Source organism: Bufo bufo, chromosome 9 (assembly GCF_905171765.1).
Source record: "Bufo bufo chromosome 9, aBufBuf1.1, whole genome shotgun sequence".
Taxonomy (NCBI): domain Eukaryota; kingdom Metazoa; phylum Chordata; class Amphibia; order Anura; family Bufonidae; genus Bufo; species Bufo bufo.
The window spans coordinates 113,394,357-113,419,761 of NC_053397.1; the positions used below are offsets into that span (position 1 = coordinate 113,394,357).

At 43.1% G+C, this 25,405-nt stretch overlaps 1 protein-coding gene across 6 annotated transcripts in view; it reads right to left on the bottom strand.

Moving 5' to 3' along the window:
* C9H1orf112 (chromosome 9 C1orf112 homolog) overlaps nt 1-25,405 on the bottom strand; it is a 605,884-nt gene that overhangs the window by 387,144 nt on the left and 193,335 nt on the right. For all 6 annotated transcript variants that reach the window (XR_005774249.1, XM_040407709.1, XM_040407710.1 and 3 more), the window contains one exon: nt 2,643-2,760. Coding sequence is in view for 5 of the 6 variants with exons in the window: in XM_040407709.1 (XP_040263643.1) it covers nt 2,643-2,760 (118 nt within the window). In the remaining variant the exon portion in view is untranslated. The remainder of the gene's footprint in view (nt 1-2,642; nt 2,761-25,405) is intronic.

The window sequence follows — 25,405 nt, forward strand, 5'->3', positions numbered from 1 at the left end:
AGGAGTTTGTACACGGGCAAACTAACATAAACAGCACATCTTTGCTGTAACTAGCAAACTGGAACCTATTGCTCAGACAGCTTCCCACAGGGGTAGGTGCCTTAAAGGGAACCTGTGATCAACTTTATGCTGTCCTGACTTAAAGCAGCATAAATTAGTGACAGACATGCTTATTTCAGTAGTGTCTGTGAAGGTTCTCATTTATCCAGGTCATGGTATATCTGTAAAGAATAAATCAAGGCAACTGGACTTACTGTAGATTTCTTGAAAACGTTTCACTCGTTCTTCCAACGAGCTTTCTCAATTCTGAGTGACTGTACAAGAATTCTCTGGGAATAAATATGTAACTGAATCAACATCTGGTAGGTATACATCTGCTGGGTATAATTACCAGGTTTTGATTGAGTTACAAATTTATTCCCAGAGAATTCTTGCACATTCACTCAGAATTGAGAAAGCCCGTTGGAAGAACAAGTGAAATGTTTTCAAGAAATCTACAGTAAGTCCAGTTGCCTTGATTTATTCTTTACAGATATTTCAGTAGTGTGTCACTCATGAGCTAAAAGTAAGTGGTTGCCAAGAACTAGCATCATAATAATCGCAGCCCTGACCTGTAAAATAGTCATAGCTGCCTGAGAAGAGTCAAGGATATTCATGAGCTCCTGCCCTCCCCGTCCACCTGCTGATGATTGATAGGTCTCTCCTAGTGAGAAAACTAAGGAAAAGACTGCCAATCACAATGATTCTCCTCAGGCAGCCATGACTCCAGGGGGCCATGATTATACAGCAAATTTTAAGAAACCACTTAATATTAGAACCACTTTATGCTGGTTTCACACAAGCAAGTTCAATGTCTTGAACTCGCAGCGTGCCTGCGAGAGATCCCGTCTTGACATGCGTAGCATTGATAGGATTGCATAGCATTATATTGATTTATGATGCCAGGTAACCCTATGCCATAATGCTTATGCCTAATGCGGTCAGTGTTATTCAATACATTTCAGAACTCTAAGGGTTACCTGGCCTCATAAATAGGGTTGTTGCGGGTATTGAAATTTCGATACCCAATCGATACTTTTGTCCCGGTATCGATACGATACCGGGATTTCCGTTTTTTCGATACTGGGCTGTGCTTCTGGGCAGTCTAGTATCTCTGAACATGAGCACGCTGCTATCGGTGCGCTCATGTTCTCTCAGCAGCACAGGGGAGAAGGAAGCTGTCCTCCCTCCCCCTGTGCTGCCACTGCCACCAATGAGAAGAGAGGGGCGGAGGAGTGGCTGGCGCACTGCGCCACCAATGAGAAGAGAGGGGTGGGCGCACTGCGCCAGCAATGATAGGACTATTCCCACACAGAGCGGCGCCCAGCAATGTCCCAGCACTCACCATTATTCCTGGGCGCCGCTCCGTTCGCCCGCTGTGCCCCATTACTGTCTCCTCTCCTGCTCCACATGCTGATTACTATCGGAGCGATGAGGAGGAGACATCAGCTTCACTAGTGGGCTTTCCTTCTTCCTGCACTGCGATTAGACAGCGCTACAGCCAGGGAGAAGGAACGCCCACTAGTGAAGCTGATGTCTCCTCCCCATCGCTCCGATAGTAATATGGAGCAGGAGAGGAGACATTAATGGGGCACAGCGGGCGAACGGAGCGGCGCCCAGGAATAATAGTAAGTGCTGGGACATCGCTGGGCGCCGCTCCGTGTAGCCTAATACTTAGTCTGGACCCAGGAAAAGTAGTCAGTCAGTCTTTAACACATAATACAGGACGCAGGTGCCGGCAGCAGAATCGCATTGCCGGCACCCTGCCTCTGACAGGGAGCTGCGATCAGCGGCAGTTAACACCTCAGGTGTGGCACCTGAGGGGTTAACTGCCGCTGATCTGCCAGTACCCACTTCCTGTATTAAGGGGTAATTATCATTGGTGGTGCAGTGTGCCCCCCCCTCAACCCCCATCCCATTAAAATCATTGGTGGCACAGTGCGCCGGCCCCTCTCAACCTCCCAGTATTAAAATCATTGGTGGCAGTGGCCCCCTCCGCATTGGTGGTGGACATGTTCTATTTTTTTTGCGGGGCTACGGAAAAGACATACTGATGCGAAAAGCACACGGTGTGCTGTCCGCATTTTTTGCAGACTCATTGAAATGAATGGGTATGCATCCTATCCGCAAAAAAAACGGAACGGACACAAACAAAAAACGTTCGTGTGCATGTAGCCTTATGCTGCCCTCCTATGTACTCCAGGGTGACCAGCCATTGGTGAAGATTAGGGTGCGCATGTTCTGGCCATTTAAAAGCGTGTTGTGCATCCTATGGGAATAGACAAGAAGGAGGCAACGGCCTGTGTGGAGGGACCAAGCTACTTCGGCGGACAGGCCACCAAGAAGGAGTGGAGGGAGGCTGGCGGATCCATGCTACCGCAGCTTGGAACACATATGCAAAGCAGAAGTAGCCATGAGCTGCCGTTGTAACTGTTATAATTGCAATATACATGTCATATAAGGACAAGATAAAGTGTTAATCCTCATATACACACACACACACACACAACACACTTTTAAGTAATGTTTTTAGCTTGCTAATGTACAGTATAATTAAACAGTGATTTCAATCTAATACATTTCCTATACATACATGTGCATACCTTTCTGAAGATTTGCTGCCTGAGCATAAACTTTGTAGCTCAGCAGGAAGAGTAGAAAGTTTATTTACGATGTTTATTAGAAGCAAGCAATGAGGGAAGTGATGCTCAGATGGAAGATCTAAACAGAAAGAAATAAATGTTAGTGTACAATTGACCACTTCAAGACCGCAACGGTTTTTATCTTCGTGACCAGGCCTATTTTTTCAAATCTGACATTTGGAAATAACTTTGGCTTGGAGAGGTAAAGGCTTTCCATTCTCAAATTTTCTTGAGACACATTGTACTTCATGTTAGTGGTAAATTAGATTTTATATGTCTTACCTTTATTTATATAAAAAAATAAAAATAAAAATAAATGGGAAAATGTGTTATTTTCTACATTTTAATTTCTCTGCTTCTAAGACAGGTAGTTAAAGGGGTTGGCCACTTTCTGGCTACTTGTGATCAATATCGAGGTAAGATGACTATATGACACTTACTAATATAACCTGTGTTAATAAAATAAATGAAATGGCACAGAAAATTAAGTCATGTCCCCTTGTTGCACAAATCCTCAACGCTGTCCACACAGAAGACCTGTCCATAAGATGGCCGCTAATGGAGGGTCATGTGACCAGGCAAAAATAACTCCAAAGTTACTGAGCATTCTCCATTCAAATAAACCACATCTGCCATCTACTCTTGCAATGTTGAATGTTTATTGCAGGTGCAGAGTGGAGAGAAATGGAGGAGACTAATTGATTTGCCTTGTCACATGACCCTCCATCAGCAGCCATTTTATGGATAGAATGTCTGTGTGGACTGCACAAAAGACTTTACCAACAAAGGAGAATACCTTAGGAAATGTAGAACATGGTGCAGAATATCAACAAAGACTATATTAGTAAGTGCGGTATAGTCATCTTACAAACGAAGAAAAGAGAAGTTTAGCAGCTCTCACCTGCCCTTCCTTTGATTGTGAGCACGGATAACCCGTGTCAGGTACGGGCAGCAATGCAGAAAGAAGTTGAGAGAGATCCAGCTCCACTTGGATAAAGGAATGTGCGTTTATTCAGCTTGCGGTTAAAAACTCATCCATGAATTACAAAAATTTGCAGTCTTGTCTACGCGTTTCGGGCTACCAGAGACAATTCCAGCCCTTCTTCATGACACAGAAAGACATTAAAAGTGAGACCTTTTAAAGGGGAGGGTACACCTGTGTTCACTGATTGTCTCCACAGGCCTGTAACCGCCCCCGAGAAAAGGTGCCAAACCCAAGTTAACTCTTCTCATGAAAATTAAATGAAAGAAAAAACTAAAATATATAACCATACACATGCATAGAAAAAATAAATAAATATATATATATATATATATATATATATATATATATACATATACATACACACACACACACACTGCTCAAAAAAATAAAGGGAACACTTAAACAACACAATGTAACTCCAAGTCAATCACACTTCTGTGAAATCAAACTGTCCACTTAGGAAGCAATACTCAGTGACAATCAATTTCACATGCTGTTGTGCAAATGGGATAGACAACAGGTGGAAATTATAGGCAATTAGCAAGACACCCCCAATAAAGGAGTGGTTCTGCAGGTGGTGACCCCAGACCCCTTCTCAGTTCCTATGCTTCCTGGCTGATGTTTTGGTCACTTTTGAATGCTGGCGGTGCTTTCACTCTAGTGGTAGCATGAGACGGAGTCTACAACCCACACAAGTGGCTCAGGTAGTGCAGCTTATCCAGGATAGCACATCAATGCGAGCTGTGGCAAGAAGGTTTGCTGTGTCTGTCAGCGTAGTGTCCAGAGCATGTAGGCGCTACCAGGAGACAGGCCAGTACATCAGGAGACGTGGAGGAGACCGTAGGAGGGCAACAACCCAGCAGCAGGACCGCTACCTCTGCCTTTGTGCAAGGAGGAACAGGAGGAGCACTGCCAGAGCCCTGCAAAATGACCTCCAGCAGGCCACAAATGTGCATGTGTCAGCTCAAACGGTCAGAAACAGACTCCATGAGGGTGATATGAGGGCCCGACGTCCACAGGTGGGGGTTGTGCTTACAGCCCAACACCGTGCAGGACGTTTGGCATTTGCCAGAGAACACCAGGATTGGCAAATTCGCCACTGGCGCCCTGTGCTCTTCACAGATGAAAGCAGGTTCACACTGAGCACATGTGACAGACGTGACAGGAGACGCCGTGGAGAACGTTCTGCTGCCTGCAACATCCTCCAGCATGACCAGTTTGGCATTGGGTCAGTAATGGTGTGGGGTGGCATTTCTTTGGAGGGCCGCACAGCCCTCTATGTGCTTGCCAGAGGTAGCCTGACTGCCATTAGGTACCGAGATGAGATCCTCAGACCCCTTGTGAGACCATATGCTGGTGCGGTTGGCCCTGGGTTCCTCCTAATGCAAGACAATGCTAGACCTCGTGTGGCTGAAGTAAGTCAGCATTTCCTGCAAGACGAAGGCATTGATGCTATGGACTGGCCCGCCCGTTCCCCAGACCTGAATCCAATTGAGCACATCTGGGACATCATGTCTCGCTCTATCCACCAACGTCACGTTGCACCACAGACTGTCCAGGAGTTGGCAGATGCTTTAGTCCAGGTTTGAAAGGAGATCCCTTAGGAGACCGTCCGCCACCTCATCAGGAGCATGCACAGGCGTTGTAGGGAGGTCATACAGGCACGTGGAGGCCACACACACTACTGAGCCTCATTTTGACTTGTTTTAAGGACATTACATCAAAGTTGGGTCAGCCTGTAGTGTGTTTTTCTACTTAAATTTTGAGTGTGACTCCAAATCCAGACCTCCATGGGTTAAACGATTTGATTTCCATTTTTTTATTTTTGTGTGATTTTGTTGTCAGCACATTCAACTATGTAAAGAACAAAGTATTTCAGAAAAATATTTAATTAATTCAGATCTAGGATGTGCTATTTTTGTGTTCCCTTTATTTTTTTGAGCAGTGTATTTGCCAGAAGCTTGCCCACTTTTTCACCCTCTGCAAAGAACCTAGCTCCCTAGAAAAAATAAAAAGTTTGAGATTTTTCAATATATACAGTGTATATAAAAAGTCTACACACCCCTGTTAAAATGTCAGTTTTTTTTCCTCCTTTAATGTGACCTATAAACTGTACAACTCAATTGAAAAACAAACTGAAATCTTTTAGGTGGAGGGAATAAAAAAATAAAAAAATAAATGTGGTTGCATAATGTGTGCACACCCTCTTATAACTGGGGATGTAGCTGTGTTCAGAATTAAGCAATCATATTCAAAATCTTGTTAAATAGGAGTCAGCATACACCTGCCATCATTTAATGTCTCTGATTAATCCCAAAAAGGTTCAGCTGCTCTAGTTGGGCTTTCCTGAAATTTTCTTAGTCGCATCCCACAGCAAAAGCCAAGGTCCACAGAGAGCTTCCAAAGCATCAGAGGGATCTCAATGTTAAAAGGCATCAGTCAGGAGAAGGTGCAAAAGAATTTTCAAGGCATTAGATATACCATGGAACACAGTGAAGACAGTCATCATCAAGTGGAGAAAATATGGCACAACAGTGACATTACCAAAAACTGCATGTCCCTCCAAAACATTGCCTTCAGCAATATTAAAGGAGCTGCAGGAATATCTGGCAAGTACTGGCTGTGTGGTACACAGGAGGTTGCGACGCTATATTTAATATGCTATGAGATTTAATGGTCACTCGGATCTTAGCGTGACTTTTGCAGACTCTCTGACTAGTAGTTATAAAAAAAAATCTTTATTGTTCACTCATTAAAAAACATATTTCTTGGGAACTAGCTTAAAATTCCTCAGGGAGATCAGGGTTCGGGATCTATCTCCTATTTAATATATAATGTGTGTTCGGATGTGTATTCGGATTGAACTTATCAGGGCGGAATGTCAGACCACCCCTCGAGACTCTCGACTCTGCGATCTCACTTTGTCTCACACTATCTAGATACAATTTCCCACTTTGGGGTCCCTACCTCTAAATCCCTGAACTAAAATCTATTCCTGCATCCCTACATGTTTCGCCGTGTATTTCGGCGTCTTCAGGGGATGACGTGCAGGTTGTACATGTGACAAAAATCTCCCGTATTCTTCATATGTATGGGCTATGGGGTAGAGTGGCAAGTCGAAAGCCTTTTCTTATGAAGAAAAACATCCAAGCCAAGCTACATTTTGCAAAAAGACATCTGAAGTCTCACAAAAGCATGTGGGAAAAGGTGTTATGGGCTGATGAAACCAAGGTTGAACTTTTTGGCCATATTTCCAAAAGATATGTTTGGCCCAAAAACAACACTGCACATCACCAAAAGAACACCATACCCACAGTGAAGCGTGGTGGTGGCAGCATCATGCTTTGGGGCGGTTTTTCTTCAGCTGGAACTGCGGCCTTAGTTAAGATATTGGGAATTATGAACAGTTCCAAATGCCAGTCAATATTGGCACAAAACATTCAGGCTTCTCCTAGAAAGCTGAACATGAAGAGGAACTTCATCTTTCAGCATGACAACGACCCAAAGCATACATCCAAACCAACAAAGGAATGGCCTCACTAGAAGAAGATTAAAGTTTAGGAATGGCCCAGCCAGAGCCCAGACCAGAATCCGATTGAAAATCTGTGGGGTGATCTAAAGAAGGCTGTGCACAGGAGATGCCCTCGCAATTTGACAGATTTGGAGTGTTTTTGCAAAGAAGAGTGTGCAAATCTTGGCAAGTCAAAATGTGCCATGCTGATAGACTAATAATTTAATTCAAATAGCCTAGTTACCTAGACTAATAAGCTCCCGTTTCTAGTCAGTTTAAAACGTAACATTTATTTCATTTCATTTATTAGAAAAATAATACGACGGGAGAACAAAGAATAGTTTAAAATTCTAGGTGCAGTAGGGCACTAGTGGCTTAGATAAGGGTTACTTCACCCATATATTCTGCCTCCTAGCATCCGTTCATCCCACTTTTTTCCTTTTTAATCAGCAATATAATTTATTTGCCTAGATGGACCACTAGTGTCCAAGCACAAGTGAGTCTGCAGTTACTCCGTGCTGTGACACTTAGTCCTACCTGCTCCTAATCTGAAAACTAACACAAAAGCTCCCCCAACATGTTTCACCACTACATGTGGCTTCTTCAGGGGACGGAGCTACTATCAACAAGAATGCTTACCTCTGAACCCTTTTAAACACTGTGGGAGGGTCATTGAATATTCTGCGGCCAAACGCTGCTAAGCATTCTTGTATGACAGACCAGTAACCCAATCATAATACAGTCATGATGTTTTTTCGTCATTCCGTCACTTCCTTCATTCGTATAGTGGCTCTGCGCATGCGTGAAAACTTTAACCTCCGATTCGGAAAGGCGTAAGAGTATGCGCATGCATAGAGACTTTAACTTTTTTAGTATACTAGCATTGCGCCTGCGTAGGGACTTTGACTTTCAAGTCAAGACGATTACATCACGACGCATGTGTCTGAACTTAGATTTTAATATGTTAGCAATATATAGTGGTATTGCGCATGCGTGAGGACTTTGACTTTCGGGTCAAAGAAATTACATCAAAGCGCATGCGTCTGAACTTAGATTTTAATATATTAGCAATATATAATGGTATTGCGCGTGCGTGCGGACTTTAACTTTCAGATCGAAGGAATAACATCACAGTTCATGTGTTAGAACTTAAAATTCGTATGATGGCATTTATATGCTGGTATTGCGCATGCGTGAGAACTTTAACTTTCAGATCAAGAGAGTAGCATCACTGTGCATGTGTCTGGACTTAGATTTTCTCAGGTACCGTTATGATGCATTTTCATCATTTCGTTGCATCCTTCATTCACATAGTGATATTGCACATACATGGGGTCTCTAGACTTTTAAAATAAAGCCGTAAAGTCCCTACATTTACGTCTGAGTTTAGGATGGTATTACATTATCTGCATTTCTGTCTTTAATTAACTTATTATTGCATTATCAGGAGGTCTTATGTGCCTATACATTTCTTCTAGATTTTATACCCATCTTGGGGAACCTTTTATTTTATGTTCAGGATCTAGGTGGTCTCATGCACTATGAAATGCTTGGATTTATATTTTATATATTTTATATTTATAATTGCTATTTTTATTTCAAAGTTCACTATTATTTTAATCTTTTATCTCTATACTTATAGTGAGGAATCCGGTTTCATATAGTTCAGCGGAGTAAGGGTTACTGTCTTTCTTCTTCCAGGTATTGTATTTTTCTCTTTTTTTCTTAATATTTTTCTCTCTATGCTGATAGACTCATACAAAAAAAGACTGAGTGCTGTAATAAAATCAAGGTGCTTCAAAAAAGTATTAGTTTAAGAGTGTGCACACTTATGCACCCATATTTTCTTTTTATATTTTTCTTCCCTATGCCTAAAAGATTTCAGTTTGTTTTTCAATTGAGTTGTGCAGTTTACATGTCACATTAAAAGGTGGAAAAAGTTCTGAAATGATTTATCTTTGTCTCATTTTTTTACAGCACAGAAACCTGAGATTTTAACAGGGGTGTGCAGACTTTTTATATCCACTGTAATTCTTTAGCTTTCCTTTTTTCTTCTTCCCAATGAGGGATCCTTTGCACAAAGTTTTTGGAGTTCTTTTAACTTCTGTTGCACACTCTGAATTTTACGGTTTACTTTTTTTTTCTAATTACTTACTTGTTTATACAGTATTCCCCTCAGGAATGCCTTTGCTACATCCCAGATCACTTGCTTATTGGCAGTATTTCTATTTACACATAATAAAAACTTCAATTCCTCCTTAACCACCTCAGCTCCCCTAGCTTAAAACACCCTTAATGACCAGACCACTTTTTACAATTCTGCACTACACTATTTTCACGGTTTATTGCTCGGTCATACAACTTACCAACGAAATGAATTTTACCTCCTTTTTTCTCACTAATAGAGCTTTCATTTGGTGGTATTTGATTGCTGCTGACATTTTTACTTTTTTTTGTTATTAATCAAAATTTACGAAAATTTTTGCAAAAAAATGACATTTTTCACTTTCAGTTGTAAATTATTATTTTTTTAAAACTACATTTCTATATAAATTTTTCTCAAAATCTTTTGCTCTACATGTCTTTGATAAAATAAAATTGTTTGGATAAAAGTTATAGCGTTTACAAACTATGGTACAAAAATGTGAATTTCCGCATTTTGAAGCAACTCTGACTTTGAGCACCTGTCATGTTTCCTGAGGTTCTACAATGGCCAGACAGTACAAACACCCCACAAATGACCCCATTTGGAAAGTAGAGACCCTAAGGTATTCACTGATAGGCATAGTGAGTTCATGGTAGTTTTTATTTTTTGTCATAAGTTAGCGGAAAATGATGATTTTTTTTTCCTTACAAAGTCTCATATTCCACTAACTTGTGACAAAAAATAAAAACTTCCATGAACTCACTATGCCCATCACAAAATATCTTGGGGTGTCTTCTTTCCAAAATGGGGTCACTTGTGGGGTAGTTATACTGCCCTGGCATTTTAGGGGCCCTAATGCGTGAGAAGAAGTCTGGAATCCAAATGTGTAAAAAATGCTCTGTAAAATCCTAAAAGTACTCATTGGAATTTGGGCCCCTTTGCCCACCTAAGCTGCAAAAAAGTGTCACACATGTGGTATCGCCGTACTCAGAAGAAATAGGGCAATGTGTTTTAAGGTGTATATTTACATAAACCCATGCTGGGTGAGAGAAATATCTCTCTAAAAGTCAACTTTTCCCATTTTTTTATACAAAGTTGTCATTATAGAGATATTTTTCTCACCCAGCATGGGTATATGTAAAAAGACACATTGCCCTACTTCTCCTGAGCACAGCGAGACCACATGTGTGACACTTTTGCAGCCTAGGTGCGCAAAGGGGCCCAAATTCCAATGAGTATCTTTTAGGAGGGCATTTGGATTCCAGACTACTTCTCACGCTTTAAGGCCCCTAAAATGCCAGGGCAGTATAAATACCCCACATGTGACCCCATTTTGGAAAGAAGACACCCAAGGTATTCCCTGAGGGGCATGGCGAGTTCACAGAAGTTTTTATTTTTTGGCACAAGTTATCGGAAATTGATTATTTTATTTTTTTCTCACAAAGTCTCCCTCTCCACTAACGTGTGACAAAAAATAAAATTTTACATGAATTCGCCATGCCCCTCACATTTGGAATCCGTGAGGGGTATGGTGAGTTCATGTGAGATTTTATTTGTCTGAATGGAGCCTTACAGGGGGGTGATCAATAACAGGGTGGTGATCAGGGAGTCTATATGGGGTGATCACCACCCTGTCATTGATCACCCCCCCTGTAAGGCTCCATTCAGAGGTCCGTATGTGTTTTGCGGATCCACGGATCCATGGATCGGATCCGCAAAACACATACGGACGTCTGAATGGAGCCTTACAGGGGGGTGATCAATGACAGGGGGGTGATCACCCCATATAGACTCCCTGATCACCCCCCTGTAAGTCTCCATTCAGACGTCTGTATGTGTTTTGCGGATCCGATCCATGGATCCGTGGATCCGCAAAACACATATGGACCTCTAAATGGAGCCTTACAGGGGGGTGATCAATGACAGGGGGGTGATCAGGGAGTCTATATGGGGTGATCACCCCCCCTGTAATGCTACATTCAGAGGTCCGTATGTGTTTTGAGGATCCACGGATCGGATCAGCAAAACACATACAGACATCTGAATGGAGCCAGCCTTACAGGGGGGTGATCAATGACAGGGGGGTGATCAGGGAGTCTATATGGGCTATATGTCATTGATCACCCCCCTGTAAGGCTCCATTCAGACGTCCGTATGTGTTTTGAGGATCCGCGGATCGGATCCGCAAAACACATATGGACGTCTGAATGGAGCCTTACAGGGGGGTGATCAATGACAGGGGGGTGATCAGGGAGTCTAATATGGGGTGATCAGGGGTTAATAAGTGACAGGGGGGGTGTAGTGTAGTGGGGTTTGGTGCTACTTATTACAGAGCTGCCTGTCTCGTCTGGTGGTCGATCCAAGCAAAAGGGACCACCAGAGGACCAGGTAGCAGGTATATTAGACGCTGTTATCAAAACAGCGTCTAATATACCTTTTAGGGGTTAAAAAAATCGCATCTACAGCCTGCCAGCGAACGATCGCCGTTGGCAGGCTGCAGATCAGCTAGTTTACCTCCGGTTGATGTGAACACGTGTGCGCGTTCACAGGAAATCTCGCGTCTCACTATAGGACGCGCCGACGCGTCCACTCAGAGTAACAGGGCCGCCGCAAAGACGCAATCCTGCGTACGGCGGTCCTGTAGTGGTTAATCATTCAACAAATGAAACCAGTGGGGATTAAATCTAAATACCATTGAAACCTGTTTAGTCAAGGACCCAATCTCCATTATCACTGCACAGTGGTCTGACATGGCCATAGGAACATATTTTATACTGGTTATATTACTTTCCAGAAATTTCTTGTTACCAAAAATCATATCTATCCTTGACCAGGGCTGGTGAGTCTTTGAATAACAGGAAAAAACCTTGTCTTGAGGATTACACTCACCTAAAGAATTATTAGGAACATCTGTTCTATTTCTCATTAATGCAATTATCTAGTCAACCAATCACATGGCAGTTGCTTCAATGCATTTAGGGGGGTGGTCCTGGTCAAGACAATCTCCTGAACTCCAAACTGAATGTCAGAATGGGAAAGAAAGGTGATTTAAGCAATTTTGAGCGTGGCATGGTTGTTGGTGCCAGACGGGCCGGTCTGAGTATTTCACAATCTGCTCAGTTACTGGGATTTTCACGCACAACCATTTCTAGGGTTTACAAAGAATGGTGTGAAAAGGGAAAAACATCCAGTATGCGGCAGTCCTGTGGGCAAAAATGCCTTGTGGATGCTAGAGGTCAGAGGAGAATGGGCCGACTGATTCAAGCTGATAGAAGAGCAACGTTGACTGAAATAACCACTCGTTACAACCGAGGTATGCAGCAAAGCATTTGTGAAGCCACAACACGCACAACCTTGAGGCGGGTGGGCTACAACAGCAGAAGACCCCACCGGGTACCACTAATCTCCACTACAAATAGGAAAAAGAGGCTACAATTTGCACGAGCTCACCAAAATTGGACTGTTGAAGACTGGAAAATTGTTGCCTGGTCTGATGAGTCTCGATTTCTGTTGAGACATTCAAATGGTAGAGTCCGAATTTGGCGTAAACAGAATGAGAACATGTATCCATCCTCTGATGGCTACTTCCAGCAGGATAATGCACCATGTCACAAAGCTCGAATCATTTCAAATTTGTTTCTTGAACAGGACAATGAGTTCACTGTACTAAAATGGCCCCCACAGTCACCAGATCTCAACCCAATAGAGCATCTTTGGGATGTGGTTGAACGGGAGCTTCGTGCCCTGGATGTGCATCCCTCAAATCTCCATCAACTGCAAGATGCTATACTATCAATATGGGCCAATATTTCTAAAGAATGCTATCAGCACCTTGTTGAATCAATGCCACGTAGAATTAAGGCAGTTCTGAAGGCAAAAGGGGATCCAACACCGTATTAGTATGGTGTTCCTAATAATTCTTTAGGTGAGTGTATATAATCCGCCAAACATCAACCCAACCAAACTCTGCTATCAACCTGGCGAGATTTGTGTTATGTTGTAGATTCTAACTGCTAGATAGCCTATCCCTACTTGGGTCCATCACAGCATTATAATCACCCAATGCAATTAATATAGACTTTTGTCTTTCAATCAAATATCTTTGCAATTCTTATAGTACATTGGGTTTATACGGAGGTGGTATATATATGTTTGCTATTACCATCAGTATATCATTAACTCTACACTGTAGGAAGAGGTACCGTACCTGCCGTAGTCATACACCCTAATTGAGATAAACTCAAAATTCACTTTATTGTGCACTAAAATAGAAACCCCCCTTGAGCATGATGTATATACTGAATGGTATCGTGCTCCTATCCATCTTTTTTCTACACACTTTAACAATTCTTTGTCCAAGTGTGTTTCCTGAAGGCAGAAGATAGCCGGCAGGTACCTCCACAATCAAAAATAGCAAACATTTTCAACCTTTCTCTTCACCCACGTACATTAGAGAGGACTTTTCACTGCTCCTGACATGCAGGTTTTAATAGCTCCATGCATTTCCCATGTCATAACAATTCTGGAGCATCTACTCTTATGACTATGTTGTGCCTTTATTATTTCTACTCGAAGTTATGAATGAATTGCTATGAGCCTGGCAGCACTGATTGGATACAGTGAGTCTGTGCAGGTACACATCCCCAACTTGCTAACTCCCCTCCGTACCCTTATTGAAGGCTAATAGCAATTCATTCATACTTTCTGGTAGAAATAATAAATAAAATGGCACATCATAGAGTCATAATAGATGCTCCAGAATTGTTATTACATAGGGAATGCATGAAGTTATTAAAACAGACATGTCAAGAGCGGTGAAAGGTCCTCTTTAACTGAAAAAATTCTCATCATTCAGGGAATAATAGCACCCAACCAAAAAGGAGGGAAAAAAAACCTCACCTCTCTCTCTCAAGGAGCCATAATCCAACTGTCCACCCTAAATCCCCCGATTTACTCCCCATTCTTTAACAAAGAGCTCAATAACCATGCATGGCTTAATCCATATATCCCCCCTACACACACCTAACCATCCAGACCAGACACTACAATTAACAATTACTACATTTCGCTCAGGCTCTTCAGATCTGCACATTTGCTTCCTTCTTTCGGAGACTGAAAAAAAGTATTTATCCTGATATACCACTCCAAGTTTGGCTGAAAAGAACAAACTATATTTGACGCCCACCAGTCTCAGTCTTTTTTTTATGTCATTATATTTCTTCCTTTGAGCACTAGTAGCCACAGAATAATCCAGATAAACTCTTATTTTTGTCCCATCTACTACAAACTTCTCAGAGGCTCTAGCCTCCTTCAGCATAGCCTCCCGGTCTTTATAAAAACATACAAACTTAGTCAAAATTGTTTTTGAATATTCTCCTGGTTTTCCCTTTTGACTAGGAACTGTCCATAACAGAAGAATTTGACTTTTCCATAAAACCAACACAATGTGAACCCTACATTCCTTCGGGTTTTCCAACCAATCGCAAATTAACTTCTTAATCTATCTTCCAAATCCTTTAATTTATTCTCCATAACAGCATTAATTTGTTTAAGAGACGCTACATCTTTCTTAAGTTTATATAGCAAATCCTCCACTGGCGACATTCTATCTTCCAACTCCTGCATACGATCCCCTAACTTCACTAAATCATCTCTAATTAAAGAGGACCTTTCACTACAATAAAAAATCTAAACTAAGTATACAGACATGGAGAGCGGCGCCCAGGGATCTCCCTGCACTTGCTATTATCCCTGGGCACCGCTCCATTCTCCCGGTATAGGCTCTGGTATCTTCAGATTTTCGGCTTAACTGGGAGGAGCCTGCTCTTGTTCTCCTGGGCGTCTCCTTTTCCCAGGCTGGAGTGCTGGCCAATCGCAGCGCTCAGCTCATAACCTGAGAGGTTTTTTTCTCTCGGGTTATAGAATGTGACGGCAGATAAGAACCATTTGGCCCATCTAGTCTGCCCAATATACTGAATACTATGAATAGCCCCTGGCCCTATCTTATATGAAGGATGGCCTTATGCCTATCCCATGCATGCTTAAACTCCTTCACTGTATTTTCAGCTACCACTTCTGCAGGAAGGCTATTCCATGCATCCACTACTCTCTCAGTAAAGTAATACTTCCTGATATTACTTTTAAACCTTTGCCCCTCTAATTTAAAACTATGTCCTCTTCTAGCAGTTTTTATTCTTTTAAATATTCTCTCCTCTTACCTTGTTGATTCCCTTTATGTATTTAAAAGCTTCTATCATATCCCCTCTGTCTCGTCTTTCTTCCCAGCTATACATGTTAAGGTCCTTTAATCTTTCCTGGTAAGTTTTATCCTGCAATCCATGTACTAGTTTAGTAGCTCTTCTCTGAACTCTCTCCAAAGTATCAATATCCTTCTGGAGATATGGTCTCCAGTACTGAGCACAATACTCCAAATGAGGTCTCATTAGTGCTCTGTAGAGCGGCATGAGCACCTCCCTCTTTCTACTGGTAATTCCTCTCCCTATACACCCAAGCATTCTGCTAGCATTTCCTGCTGCTCTATGACATTGTCTGCCTACCTTTAAGTCTTCTGAAATAATGACCCCCTAAATCCCTTTCCTCAGATACTGAGGTTAGGACTGTATCACTGATTTTATATTCTGCAGCTCTTGGGTTTTTACGCCCCAGGTGCATTATCTTGCACTTAACATTAAATTTTATAATATTGAACAACGGGGGGCACACCAAAGGTGAAGTAAAGGAGTGCAGGCCTGGTATAGAAAACAGCATAAGCTAAGCTAAGGGAAAGAAATACCAAACTCAGCCGCACCTCCAAGAATAAATATTAATTTATTGAAGACACAAAGTTTAAAACCATGGACATATAAAAAGCAGTACCCCACTGAAGGGAGAAAATAGATAAGCATGAAACAACCATCATCCAAGGATACCATGAGTAATGCAATACTGGAATAAGGAAAAATAATCCATAGAACCAAAACGGTATACTTCTCAGGTGGCACAATGGTAACACAGGGAGAGGAAAATAAGCAACCCTTCAGTGAGACAAGCAGGAAAAGAATCCTCACGCGTATCGCTAGTACCCACCTAGCTTCATCAGAGGTCCATGTAGATATAAAACAGTGTTACAAGGTCCTTATATTTACAATAATTAACCTATAACCGGTTTGACCACAGATCTACTTACTTATAGGTTAATTATTGTAAATATAAGGACCTTGTAACACTGTTTTATATCTACATGGACCTCTGATGAAGCTAGTTGGGTACTAGCGATACGCGTGAGGATTCTTTTCCTGCTTGTCTCACTGAAGGGTTGCTTATTTTCCTCTCCCTGTGTTACCATTGTGCCACCTGATAAGTATACCGTTTTGGTTCTATGGATTATTTTTCCTTATTCCAGTATTGCATTACTCATGGTATCCTTGGATGATGGTTGTTTCATGCTTATCTATTTTCTCCCTTCAGTGGGGTACTGCTTTTTATATGTCCATGGTTTTAAACTTTGTGTCTTCAATAAATTAATATTTATTCTTGGAGGTGCGGCTGAGTTTGGTATTTCTTTCCCTTAGCTTAGCTAACATTAAATTTTAGTTGCCAGATTTTTGACCATTCCTCTAGTTTTCCTAAATCCTTTTCCATTTGGTGTATCCCTCCAGGAACATCAACCCTGTTACAAATTTTTGTGTCATCCGCAAAAAGACACACCTTACCATTGAGGCCTTCTGCAATTCCGCTGATAAAGATATTAAACAATACGAGTCCCAGAACAGATCCCTGAGGTACCCCACTGGTAACAAGACCTTGGTCTGAATATACTCCATTGACTACAACCCTCTGTTGCCTGTCCCTCAGCCACTGCCTAATCTATTCAACAATATGGGAGTCCAAGCCCAATGACTGCAATTTATTGATAAGCCTTCTATGTGGGACAGTATCAAAAGCCTTACTAAAGTCTAGATAAGCTATGTCTACTGCACCTCCTCCATCTATTATTTTAGTCACCCAATCAAAAAAATCAATAAGATTAGTTTGACATGATCTCCCTGAAGTAAACCCATGCTGTTTTTCATCTTTCAATCCATGGGATTTTAGATGTTCCACAATCCTCTCCTTAAGTATGGTTTCCATTAATTTCCCCGCTATTGATGTCAGGCTTACTGGCCTATAGTTGCCCGATTCCTCCCTACCACCTTTTTTGTGAATGGGCACAACATTTGCTAATTTCCAATCTTCTGGGACGACTCCTGTTGCCAGTGATTGGTTAAATAAATCTGTTAATGGTTTTGCTAGATCACTACTGAGCTCTTAATAGTTTTGGGTGTATCCCATCAGGCCCCTATGACTTATTTGTATTAATTTTAGACAGCTGACTTAGAACCTCTTCCTCTGTAAAGACACATGCATCAAAAGATTCATTAGTCTTCTTTTCTAACTGAGGTCCTTTTCCTTCATTTTCCTTTGTAAAAACTGAACAGAAGTATTCATTGAGGCAGCCAGCTAGTTCTTTATCTTCTTCTTATGAGCTGAGAGCTGCGATTGGCCAGCACTCCAGCCTGGGAGAAAGACACCCAGGAGAACAAGAGCAGGCTCCTCCCAGTTGAGCCGAAAATCGGAACATACCGGAGCCTATACCGGGAGAACGGAGCGACGCCCAGGGATAATAGCAAGTGCAGGGAGATCCCTGGGCGTCGCTCTCCATGTCTGTATACTTAGTTTAGATTTTTTATTGTAGTGAAAGGTCCTCTTTAAACTAACATTTGTTTCAATCCCACCAATCTGTGTTGCCATCATATTCTCCAGTCTTGTAACCGCACTTTCTCCATCTTTAGATCAGACTCTCCTATTTCAATCTCCAATTCTTTCCTTTCTGGGACAATTAACTGTATATTTTCTTCAAAACCAGACTATCCCCTCCCCTCTTTCTTTCCTAGGTTTGGGGGTTCTTGATGGAGAGGTTTTAGGTGTCAAAAATTTACTCAAAGCATTTTGTTTCTGTCTTGTTTCCAGTCCAGAACCTACAGCTGAACGCCTATTGGCATTAGACCCACGCTGGTCTTTTTTTTTTCTTTTCTTTTTGTGCGACATGCATTACAGCAGAGATAGTTAACTAGTAGTTAAAAGGATGTCACGGTAGATAAGATAAGAGAAGGAAATGGCAAAGTAAACAAAACAACTGACTAGGCCCCAAAAGCAAGGGAACAAAGGGGTCACCTCATAGCAATCCCTAAAAGACTTTCCCTACGCTGCTATGCCCATCTGCATATCTCAATGGTAGATATGCACATGCCTACGTACCTAAGCTGAAACACACTGGACCAAACCCTCAGCAGTAGGGGATTGAGACTACCAGCTCCTTCAACCACCGAAGGAGCTAGTGTCACTCTAGGGGCCTAGTATAAACAGACACAGTGCAGGAAAATAGGGGTAATAGTTGTGAAAAGCAGAAATGTTGTTTGCAGTGTATATTTCATTAGTTACAATTCTGGTATAATTAGATTTTATGCACTTAGGAAGTTTGCTTTATGGATGAAGACCAATGTCCCAGAAGAACTAAAGCCTTACATTTACACTATAGCTTAATACAATGGTGAATAGTCAGAGCAAACAAACCACTAATAAAGAGACAGGGCATGGAGAATGGAACCTTGACATAAGCAGTAAATATGAGGCCTGGACACAGATGATGGGAAATTTGTCAGCAGCTATAATGCTAAATGCCAACATACCAGGGCTAAACACAGCCGAAGTATAAATCCTTCCTTTACTGTATATTTCTAATTCCTTTCCAATCCATTTCTGCTTCAAATCCTCATCCAAAAAAACTGTGTGTATTTAGCCTTAGTGCATTCACATGACCATATTTTTGGTCTGCATCCGAGTACCCGTTCATTTCAATGGGGTCAAAAAATATGTGGACAACACCATGTGCTGCCTGCATCTGAATGTCTGTTCTGTAAAAAAAGAAAAAAAAAATGTAAGGGGGACAAAGCCAGTGGAATGTAGTGCTCTGTGGAGAGTTTTTTTTTTTTCTAAAAAAAAGCAAAGTATATAATAATCTCTGCATAATACTGTGGTTGGTGTGTGTTAGTTTGAATATAATAAATATAATACTAGAGTAGCACTGTATACTGACACTTAGGCCTCATGCACACGACCGTGCCGTGTTTTCTTTTGCGGTCCGCAAACTGCGGATCCGCAAAAAATGGAAGCCGCCTGTGTGCCCTCCGCAAACTACGGAACAGAACGGGCGGCCCATTGTAGACATGCCTAATCTTGTCCGCATCACGGACAAGAATAGGACATGCTATATTTTTTTTGCGAGGCCACGGAACAGAGCAAAGGATGCGGACAGCACACAGAGAGCTGTCCGCATCTTTTGCGGCCCCATTGAAGTTAATGGGTCCGCACCCGAGCCGCAAAAATTGCGGCTCGGATGCGGACCACAGCTACGGTTGTGTGCATGAGGCCTAAGTGTATCTAAATCATAGTATACGGCATATAGAATTGTAGTTAATGGCACAGGACAAAATATATGGTAATCTTTGCACAGTAAAAAGAAGGAAAAAAAAGGAGCATCCGTTGGAGGGATTTGTTTCATGTATACAATATAAAAGAGTTCCATTACCAGGTCTTTACCTTAAGTTCAGGTATTTAGCTAGTAACACAAAGCGCCAACAGCTGTCTAAAAGTTGTATTGCAATTTATCCAATTTAGATATAACGTCGATTTGTGACACACATCTCAGGACATGTTGAGATAAGTAATCAGTTAAGTGTGGAAACATCTGTAGGCCAGTTTGCTCAGGCCCATTTGTCAGTCGCCAGGCCTACGGGATGAACAATTTAATTCAACTGCTTCATGTCCTGGAACAGATGCTAGTAAATATGGCTGGTCAGGGGACTGGAGACACAGCGTCTAGATCGCACGGCCACATGAGCCCGGTGGGGGCTGAACTGGAGGAGGAGGACATTGGAGCACAAGCAATGTGTAGCGAAATGGGTGGTTTTTCTACACAGGTGACAGGAGAGGAGCAGCAGGAGCAGCCAGAGGAGATACACGGCAATGAGGAAGAGGAGGCAGAAGACCCAGACACACCGTAGCAGTACGCAGTGGAGATGGAGGCAGGGAGTCCCTCCAAGTTACTTGCGCAAATGGCCCGCTGCATGCTCAGTTGCTTGGGTGGTGACAGCCGAATTGTCACCATTCGGCAGAGGGATGACTTCTGGTTCTCCACCTTATTGGACCCTCGCTACCAGTCCAAAATGGGGGCATTTTTTACACAGGCTGAGAGGGAGGACAAACAATTACTATAGAGACATCCTATGTAGTCAGTTGGCCGCTGCCTATCTGCGCCATCGTCCATCCTCTCGCAGGTCTAATCGGGGGGTGCTCTGCGCTCACGTTCTACTGCCATAGCTGCTGGGGAGGGGTGGCAGGAGCAGTACTAGCTTCATCGCAGCAGCCCGAGTCTACAGTCGCTGATGACCAGCTTTCTTCACCCGCATAGTGAAGAAACTGCTCACCAGCAGGGGCATCTAGACCTGGAGCAGAGCCTGAACAAGCAGGTGGTGGCATACATGCAGTGCACACTGCCAACAGACACTGAAGATCCGCTGGACTACTGGGCAGCCACCCCGATTTGTCACCGCAACTGGCCGAGTTTGCCCTGGAAAAGGTGTCCTGCCCGGCCAGTAGTGTGGCATTAGAGCGGGTGTTTAGTGCGGCAGGGGCCATAGTTACCCCAAGAAGAACTCGCCTGTCCAACAAAAATGTGGAGAGACCGACCTTTGTAAAGATGAACCAGGCCTGGATCAATCAGGATTTTCACCCACTAATTTCTGATGCATCCGACTAGATCCTCCATGGTGCCACACCAACACTTAGACAAAAGAGGCTGGTTTCTTTTGGCTACCTGCCTCAGCTACTATTCTGATGCTACCACCTGCCTGATGCCACACATCTGATGCCAAGTGCTCCTTCTTTCACTTACCATCTTCAGCGGGTACTGGTATTGCCACCCACCTTCACACTCTGTCACCTTGCCACTCTGTGGCCTCCTGATGCTGCTGCCACCTCCACACTATGTGCCCTTGCCACTCTGTGGCCTCCTGATGCTGCTGCCACCTACAGACTCTGTCATTGGGCCACTCTGTGGTCTCAAGACGTATAATTAGATTGGTCAATCAGGGAAGACAGGTAATGGTGTACCTAGCCCTGAATACTGCTCCAACACTAAGCAATAGGAACTACAAAGGGGGCAGTCACTAAGTAAAACTTCACTTTTAATAATTTAAGAGGTAAAAATAAAGGAAGCCCCTACAGACAAACAAACAAATATGACTGACTCAGAGCTCAACTGGTCCTGGGTGAAAGACCGTCAAGAGCAGCGAGTGTAACCATCAAAAGGCTGGGTGGGTGCCCACACCGTCTAACAAACACAGAAAGACAGAAAACTGTTGTCTCCCCATTGTGGAAAGTGTCTTCCCAAAAAAATGGTGCAAAACTAAGTGTCACGAAAGGCAACTATATACGGGATCCAAAAAAACCCTGCAAGGGGTGGCCTCGGCTGGAACCTGATCCTACTCTAAAGACCCTAAAAGGCCCTATACAGAGCATTAGGGATCGACCGATATTGATTTTTTAGGGCCGATACCGATAATTTGTGAACTTTCAGGCCGATAATTTATACCGATATTCTGGGAATTTTCATTTTTGAGAAAAAAAATATTTCCTACACAAATCTGCTGAAAATTAATATGTTTATTGTTAATGTGTATTTTTTTGTTTATTGTTAATGTGTATATTTTTTTATAAATCTTTTTCATTTATACTTAATATTTTAGTGTTTTTTTCTTACTAACTTTTAGCCCCCTTAGGGACTAGAACCCTTGTCCTATTCCCCCTGATAGATCTCTATCAGGGTGAATAGGAGCTCACACTGTCCCTGCTGCTCTGTGCTTTGTGCACACAGCAGCATGGAGCTTACCATGGCAGCCAGGGCTTCAATAGCGTCCTGGCTGCCATGGTAACCGATCGGAGCCCCAGGCTTACACTGCTGGGGCTCCGATCGGAGGAGCAGGGGAGAGGGGATCCTGTGGCCACTGCCACCAATGAGTAATACTGGGTGGGGGGGGGGGGGGGGGGCGCACTGCGCCACCAATGTTTTTACTATTGGCCGGGATTGGGGTGGGGGGCGCACTGCGCCACCAATGATTAATACTGGGGGGCTTTGGGGGGGGGGGGGGCACTGCGCCACCAATGAAGATAAGTCTCTCAATCATTCATATACAGGAGGCGGAAGCTGGCTGCAGAATCACATAGCCGGCTCCCGACCTCTATGAGCAGTGGCTGCGATCCGCGGCACCTGAGGAGTTAACTACCGCAGCTATCGCTCATAGAGGTCGGGAGCCGGCTATGTGATTCTGCAGCCAGCTCCCGCCTCCTGTATATGAATGAATGAAAGACTCCTCTTCATTGGTGGCGCAGCGGCCACAGCCCCTCCCCTCCTCTTGTCTTCTCTCCTGTCATTGGCGGCAGCGGCAGCAGCAGCACAGGGGGAGGAGACACTGCTTCCTTCTCCCCTGTGCTGCGGAGGGAGCACAGAGAGCGCTGAGAGCAGCACGTTCTGTGTTCCCAATACGTTATCGGTATATCGTCAAAATAGATGCTGATACCGATAACGTTAAAAACCCTCAATATCAGCCGATAATATCGGCCAAACGGATAATCGGTCGGTCCCTACAGAGCATGAATGGAAAATGTGCCAGGTCCAGGGGCAAAAAGCTTACAGTTATACACATGAAAAAAAAAAAAAAGAAAGGGGTGTCCCGACGTGTTTCCTCAATATGAGCCCCTAGAGTCTTCAGGGGACACTGGGCATACAGATATTACCAGAAGCAGGCGTATGGCTCAGCAATGGGGTGTAACCTAAAACAAAACACATAACAGAAAAGAACCAAATAAGAATATTGACAAAAAACACCTCAACCCCATCAATAGGTGATGAGAGAGGAGGTGGCACTTACTGTTAGATGACCGTGGGCAGCATATGGCTGTAAACCAGGGAGAGGGGATCACCAAGGTGATGGTGTCCCCTTTAAATGAATAGTCCGGCAGCATCTGTGGCTGCACAGCCAAAATATATGGAGGGGCCCAGTGGAGCGCATGCGCCCGCCGTTTACCGTTGTCACGTGACTGGGCACCGGGCAATGACCTCAAAGGGTGCGCAGGCGCTTCCGTAATCACGTGATCGGGCGTCCAGCGTTGATTGACGTCCGCTTGCTTTATAATCTCGATAGTACACCTATCAATGTTGAAGGGGTGGGTCTATCATGTTACACATGCATGGTTTGCCTTTTCATTATGTGTGTCCCTTTTCTCTTCCCCTAGCTTCTGCTCTCTCTCGTCTCCTCCCCTCTTCTTCATTCTGGCTTCACCCCTTATCTCAGCTACTTGCTCTGTTAGCTGCTCACAGCATGATTTTTTGACCTATCCATTTGTTCATCGGTGTATGATCTGCACAGTTTGGCATAAACTTCTTCACGATCTACAAGGTGTCGTTTGGATCGAGTCACAGTCCGCCAATTCACCTAAGATTATGGTTATCGCCATCTCAGCAGAACTGTAAGTTCAGAGATCACATTGTAATGCTTAGACTGGAGAGGCAGAACAGTCAAAAAAATCTGTGAAGGTTCTTACAAGATCTGCAAAATAATCTATCAAGGGATCCTTGCTAGCTATGCATGTATAGTGAGATGTATATGGACACTGGAATACAGCAGAATATATGTACAAGCCTGTATACTCCAGCCAGCAAGTAAATCTCTGCATAAGAGTCATCAGTTTTCTGCACAGATTATTGAAGAAACTGTTCATGCAACTGTTATTTAATCAGCTCCTAGACTGTCTGTATTGTCACATGCATTCTGCCTGCAAGTCAATCTAAGCTCTGTATGCAATCAAAACTAACTTTGCAGCAGCCATTGCTAAACTTCTCTCTGACTCCCCTCCCACTGGTTGCCTAGGAAACCCTCTCCCAGAGCCAGAAGATTGATACATTTCTATGCAAACACATACCTTGTGATTTAACCCTCTGCTTGCCATCACAATGCACCAGCAAGGCAATGTACAATCTGAGGAACCTAATACACAGAAAGAACCTGAACTTCCAACAGCTCAGGAGTCAGATTCTCAAGGCCGCATAAAACAAAAACGTTTAGTGAAGCCAACCTGGAAAGTCCAAGAGAACTATGAGGCTGACAAACAAGAACTGCTGCAGAACATCAGCCACTCATGGTCTAAAACTATTGAATGCATGTCAGCTCTGTTTCAACCAACTCATAAGGTATTGCACCTAGAGGGCGCTGTTAAGCAGTTGAATGCTGCCTATGAGAACTACCAAAGACTGTCTGCTAAATATGCTGATCTCTTAAAGCGGTTCAACACAGAAAATTCCTTAAAAGAATTACAGGAATTAAATGAGCTCAATCTTGAAAGAGACGATCTAGTAATACAAGCAAGGACAAAAACAGATGTAAAAATCGCACATCTCTATGAATCTAGATCCCATCTCTCCACAACTTCTAAGCGCTCCACACGATCTTCCAAATCCTTAAGATCAACATCCTCTACTCTCAGCCAACGATTCATCAAAGCCCGCGCTGATGCAGAAGCTTCTAAAATCCAGGCAGTTTTCGCCCAGAAGAAAGCGGAGATGGAAGCTGAGGCTGCACAGAGGGAAGCTGAGGCTGCACAGAAGAAAGCGGAAATGGAAGCTGAGGCTGCACAGAAGAAAGCTGAGGCTGCAAAGAAGAGAGCAGAAATAGAAGTCTTAGAAAAGCAATGTGAGCACGCCAAAGACATGGCAAGACTAAGAGTCTTAGAGCAGGCTGTCCGTGACGATGAAAGAAGTGTCAGTAGCCGTCACTCTGTTATATCTTATGCATCAGTGTCATCACAGACCTCATCAAAACTCCATCACTCTGTCATAGCAGCCAAAGAACTCAACCAAGGTGTTGTCTCTAAATCTATTACACCTTCTCAAGTGGCAAAAACGGGTACGAATAGAAATGAACTCACTA